Source organism: Lotus japonicus, chromosome 1, assembly GCF_012489685.1.
Source record: "Lotus japonicus ecotype B-129 chromosome 1, LjGifu_v1.2".
Classification (NCBI taxonomy): Eukaryota; Viridiplantae; Streptophyta; class Magnoliopsida; order Fabales; family Fabaceae; genus Lotus; species Lotus japonicus.
The window spans coordinates 109,418,734-109,424,582 of record NC_080041.1 but is presented as its reverse complement, the minus strand read 5'-3'; the positions used below and the strand labels follow the sequence as shown (position 1 = coordinate 109,424,582).

Here is a 5,849-nt window from a genome sequence, read left to right as displayed (position 1 = left end):
AATAAGTCCCTACACATGTTTTTAGCCTATCTGGCATATTTTTTGCTGACTCAACATTTACACGTGGCTTTTTCATTTATTTTAATTACACATGGAATTAAAATTAAAATAATAAATTAAATTTAAATCTAATTAACCTATCTGCCTAATTAACCTAAATCTAATTAAACCTAATTCCCAAAATCCCTAAATTCCCAAACCAAAATCATCCAGAATTCGAGGAAAGAGGGAGAGCGACGACGAACACGAGGGAGCCAGAGTGAAAAGGAACGACGAACACGAGGGAGTCAGAGTGAAGAGGAACGACTGATCCTGAACCTTCTGCGAGTGAAGACAAGCGAAGCTTTGACTATTACCATCGAAAGTTCAAGGTATGTCATTCACGGTATTCGAACGATTTGAGCTGCTGTTAAAAGTTAGGTTACATATCGACTTGTTGTTGCTGCTATGGTTGTGCATTCTGTTTAGTGAGCTGCTCTTGTTTCATTATGTATAGTGAGCTGCTCTTGTTTCATTTTGTATAGTGAGCTGCTCTTGTTGCTATTTCAGGAATGGAACAAGTGTATTTCAACATACATTTCCACCACAAGGGTCGGTTTTCCGACACACCGATGAAGTAGGTTGGAGGTCAGATATGTGAAGTACCTAGAGTGGAGTTGGATCTGTTTTCGTTCTTTTGTGTCAGAGACCTTGTGCGGGGTTTTCTTGGTTATCCTGATGATCACTATAAGCTTTGGTGGAAAAGGCGAGAAGAATGCTTTGATCTTGACCTGAAGCAAATATGCCTGGACAAGGATGCTATGGAAATTGCAAGGTATGTTCAGTCTGGGGTAAGGCAGGTGGATGTCTACCTTGAACATACAGTGGAGTTGCCAGTGGAAGAAGAACCTGCTGCTGCTGTGAATGTTGAAATGCCAGTGGAAGAAGAACCTGCTGCTGCTATGAATGTTGAAATGCCAGTGGAAAAACCTGCTTCTGTGATGAATGAAGAGGGACACCAGCTGAGGCAGAGGGAGGATTCAATTAATAAAGGCAAACAAGTAATGGAAGATGATAGTTGTTCCATATATGAATCTGACTCTGGGATTTCATGGTCCAGTCCTAGCCCTAGTGCATCTGACATCTCAGATAGTGAAACTGAGAGATGTAAGGACTTACCCAATGATGGATTTGAAGATTTGGATGAGCCAAACACAAACACTAATGCTAATGTTGAAACTGGAAGAAGAGAAAAACTGCCTTCAAGGAGGAACATAGAGAGGGTGTTGGCATTGGCTGAAGGTGAGAATGAGAAAGGAGATGAGCATAATATGGAGAATGAGTATTACAGTGATGATTTGCTTAGTGACCCCTCAAGTGGTGAAGAAGATAATGGGAGGAAGGTCATGAGGTATGTAAGGTTCAGGAAGGAAGATTTGACCAAAGACTATGTGTTCAAGTTGGGGATGGAATTTGCTACCACCACAGAGTTCAAGGAAGCTATCCTAAAACACTCAGTGTTGAATGGGAAGGAAGTTATGTTCAAGAAGAATGATAAGGAGAGAGTGAGGTTTAAATGCAAACAAGAAGACTGTGGGTTTCTTGTCTACTGTGCCAAGATTAGAGGGGTTTCAACTTATAGGATAAAGACACTGGTTTCAACCCATACTTGTGGAAGAGTCTTTAATAACAAGAATGCAGGCTCTAAGTTCATTGCAGAAGCTATACAAGACAGGGTGAAAAATGCTGGTGGAGAAATTGCAGTGAAGGATGTCATTAATGACATGAGGACCACACACTCTATTGGTGTTACTTGGGGAACTGCTTGGAATGGAAGGAGAATAGCTAAGGAAAGAGTTGAGGGGGATGCAGTAAGACAATACACAATGCTGAGGTCCTATGCTGCTGAGTTAATGAGGGTCAATCCAAAAAATACTGCTTCCATTGTGCTGAAATATGTTCCAGTGACACTTGAGCCCAGATTTGGGTCTTTTTATATGTGTTTGGAGGGCTGTAAAACTGCATTTACCACTGCTTGTAGACCCTTCATTGGGGTTGATGGTTGTCATCTAAAAACAAAGTATGGTGGAATTCTCCTGATAGCTGTGGGGAGGGACCCAAATGACCAGTACTTCCCACTGGCATTTGCAGTGGTAGAGTCTGAATGTAAGGAGTCCTGGAGGTGGTTTTTGCACAAGCTGCTTAGGGACATTGGTGATAGAAGATGGGTTTTTATAAGTGACAAACAAAAGGTAAATTTCTATTGTTTTCTCTTATCTAATAAACTTGTTTAATCATCTGACCTATGTCTTTATTTTTGTCTAGGGCTTGTTACAAGTATTTGATGAGGAGCTCCCAGGAGTGGAGCATCGATTTTGTGTGAGACATTTATACAGCAACTTCAAGAAGAAGTTTGGTGGGGGTACTGAGATAAGGGATTTGCTTATGTGGGCTTCAAAGGCAACATACAAGGCACTTTGGGAAGAGAAGATGGAAGAGATCAAAGAGATGGATGAAGCTGCATACAACTGGCTTCATGCAATCCCCACTAAATATTGGTGTAAGCATGCATTCTCTCCTTACTCTAAGTGTGATGTGACAATGAATAACTTAGCTGAGGCCTTCAACAGTACTATTCTAGTGGCTAGGGATAAACCCATCATCACCATGATGGAGTGGATCATAAAGTATTTGATGACTAGGTTTGCAAGCTTGAATGAAAAAAGCAAAAATTGGAAAGGGAATGTTATGCCCAAACCTAGGAAAAGGTTGAATAGAGAGATTGACCATTCTGGGAATTGGCAGCCTTTTAAAGTTGGTAAGGGGGTGTATGAAGTTGAGCATTGTATTTATGAAATCCAAAAGTTTGTTGTTGATGTTAGTAAACAAACATGTACATGCAATTTCTGGGAATTGGTTGGGATTCCTTGTCGGCATGCGGTGGCTTGTATTTGTGATGCTGGTGGGCAGCCTGAGGATTATGTCCATAGTTATTATCTCAGGGAATCATATAATGCATGCTATGGGAATGTGATATCACCTATTAATGGTGAGAAAATGTGGCCAAAGATATGTGAGGATCCAATTCTGCCTCCTGAATTCAAAAGAGGGCCTGGTAGGCCTAAAAAGTTGAGGAGGAGGGAGCCTGATGAACAACCACACCCTACAAAACAACCTAGAGGAGGATCAGGATACACATGTGGTAGATGCCACCAGAAAGGGCACAATCAGAGAAAGTGTCATCTGCCACCACCCCCACCACCACCGATCTCTGAGAACATTGATGAGGATAATGGAACTGAAACAGATAACCTATCACAGGTAAAATACATACACTTGCATTTTTGAATCAATTCACAAATTGCATTAACTAACCTCATTACTCTTTTTGCAGGTGTTTGGTATTAATATTGATGGAACAAGCCTTGAAGCTGGAGCTGGAACAAATGATGAAGTCACTGCTGCAAAGGCAAAAGACAAAGCACCCCCAAAAACTACCTCTAAACCACCACCAAAAGCTGCTGCAAAAGCAACTTCTTCAAACCCAAAGCCAAAATACAAAGCACCCCCAAAACCTACCTCTAAACCACTACCAAAACCAAAACCATCTTCACAGCCACCACCAACAGTTTCTGCAAAACCTCCACAGGCACCAAGACCTTCTTCACAGCCACCTCCAAGAGCTGCTGTAACACCACAACAACCACCAAAACCTTCTTCCCAGCCACCTACAAAACTTGCTGGAAAACCACCACATCCAACAAGACCTTCTTCCCAGCCACCTCCACCAAAACCACAACAGCCACCAAAAGCTACATCACAGCCCACTACAAGATCAGCTGCTAAGTCTGGCCTAGGAGGAAGAAAGAGAGGTCGTGACAATGAGATTGGCCATTGGGTTCTAAATGACTTCAAAGATGCTGCAACTAGATCTACAATTAGAAGAGGAAAAGCCAAAGTTGTTGGCAGTGAAGGACAGGGAAATAAAGGGAGGATGTCAAAGAAGTAAGAAGGGAATCTGGCACATGGGACAACAGGACCACCACTATCTTTTTGTAATAGTATTAGTGGGGACTAGTGTTTACTTTAGTTAATGGGGGACCACTTAATATCATTTTGTAATGGGCATGGCCCTAATGACAATCATTTTGTTTTGTATTGTTGTTGGTACTTGCTGTCTTCTATGTACCCTTGACTTGAATTATGTTTCTTAATGTTAAAGTCTGGAAGTATTGCATGAAGCTTGTGCTCTTAAATTGTTGTTTATGTGTACTACAAGTGGTGGATCTGTTTATGGCTCCCTTTGCCTTTATTTATACTACTGATGTCTTAAATTAACAGAGCAAAGCTTTTGAATGGAACAAAAGAGAGTAATGGAGCCAACAACCATTTCTGATTCATTTCATTAAGTGAACATAGCATTCATTACATAAGGAGCTATTGAAAAACGATTGCATTACATTCATGGCTACATTCATTACACAAGGGACATTGCATTCAAGTTCATTACACAACATCACCAAACCTAGAAATACTTTGCCAAAACTACAGCACACCCTAAAACTAACAACACCAACAACACATTGCTCTTCAAGCCCTCATTTTTCAGTTTGAGCTTTAACTTGGCAATCTTCTTGTCTTTCATTTCATTCTTGTCTTCCATGATCTTGCCAATCACACTCTGCATGATTTCCTTCATGTCTCCCTGCAGCTCTTCCCTCAGCTTACCAATTTTATTGTCCATCATCTCAGTAAGGTCCTCAACAATCTTCAATTCTACATTCACTTTAGAGGATTCCTCATTATCAGCCTCATTTTCAGCTTCACCTTCAGCTTTGACCCATTCAAAGAAACCACAAGTCCTACTTTCCTGAAACACATACCAAAAGATCATTGAAAGGGGTAGACAAAGGGAATTTATAGGATGAAATTGTAAGCTTAAGCTTGGAAACCAATTCTGCCTATTTACCTTCCAATCAGGACATCTCCAAAAAAGCTTTCCAGGATTAAGCTTGGAATTGGACTTGTACATAATGACTTGTTTGCCACAACCACAACTTTTCTCTGGGCATGGGGTGCAGAAGCTGGACGATCGAGCACAGAATCGTGTGTTCTGGGTCGATTCGCACATCTGGTTGTTCATCCTCGTTGTCGAGCCACCGTGTCCGCTCCATGCCTTTTGGTTCTGGGTCATCGCGTCGTTCACCTAAGTCGTTGTGGCCACCGTTCCCGCCGTCGAACACTAACGCTTCCTTCCTTCACCTTCTACCTCTGCTTCTCTTTCTCCTTCTTCGACTTTCCTTTCTTTCCTTTCAGTTCTGATAGATTTTGATTTGGGAATTTAGGGTTATGTTAATTAGGTTAGTGGGTTTAATTAGAGTTAGGTTAATTAGGTAAAAAAGGATTTATATTTAAAATAAAGTAAAATAGTTTTTTTAATTCCATGTGTAATTAAAATAAATGAAAAAGCCACGTGTAAATGTTGAGTCAGCAAAAAATATGCCAGATAGGCTAAAAACATGTGTAGGGACTTATTCTGATTAAAAAAACAATTCCAGGGATCCGGAATCGGAAAAAAAAATTTCAGGGACTTATTTTGTTACGGGGTACAATTTCAGGGACCCCTAGAGTATTTAAGCCATATTTAAATTAAGTATAAGTTTAAAGTGTCAAGTTGTTTCCAATATACAACTTTGATTTCTCTCTTGCTTCACAATTCTAGATAATGTGGGATTCTTCCTATAGCTAATTTTTACCTCATCTTCATTTACCATATTGGACTATGTAGAACGACTTGCTCCACCATTACAACCACATTAAACTCCTCCATAAATTAAAGCCCCACTTCTCTCCCTCCTCAACTCAACATA

At 40.6% G+C, this 5,849-nt stretch overlaps 1 protein-coding gene across 1 annotated transcript; it reads right to left on the bottom strand.

The window, feature by feature from the left end:
* Positions 1–4,335: 4,335 nt before the first annotated feature.
* LOC130729101 (uncharacterized protein At4g04775-like) lies at positions 4,336–5,613 on the bottom strand. Its single transcript, XM_057580732.1, has 2 exons — positions 4,949–5,613; positions 4,336–4,849 (listed from the first exon to the last, which is right to left on the bottom strand). The coding sequence occupies exons 1-2, from the start codon at positions 5,171–5,173 to the stop codon at positions 4,505–4,507; spliced, it is 570 nt and encodes a 189-aa protein (XP_057436715.1). The 5' UTR covers positions 5,174–5,613; the 3' UTR covers positions 4,336–4,504.
* Between the last annotated feature and the right edge of the window lie 236 nt (positions 5,614–5,849).

Excerpts from the sequence above, each read along its gene's own strand:
- LOC130729101 (XM_057580732.1), bottom strand. The coding sequence starts at position 5,173 with ATGACCCAGAACCAAAAGGCATGGAGCGGACACGGTGGCTCGACAACG. Across the intron at positions 4,850-4,948 it reads GGAGATGTCCTGATTGGAAG|GAAAGTAGGACTTGTGGTTT; the intron begins GTAAATAGGCAG and ends TATGTGTTTCAG.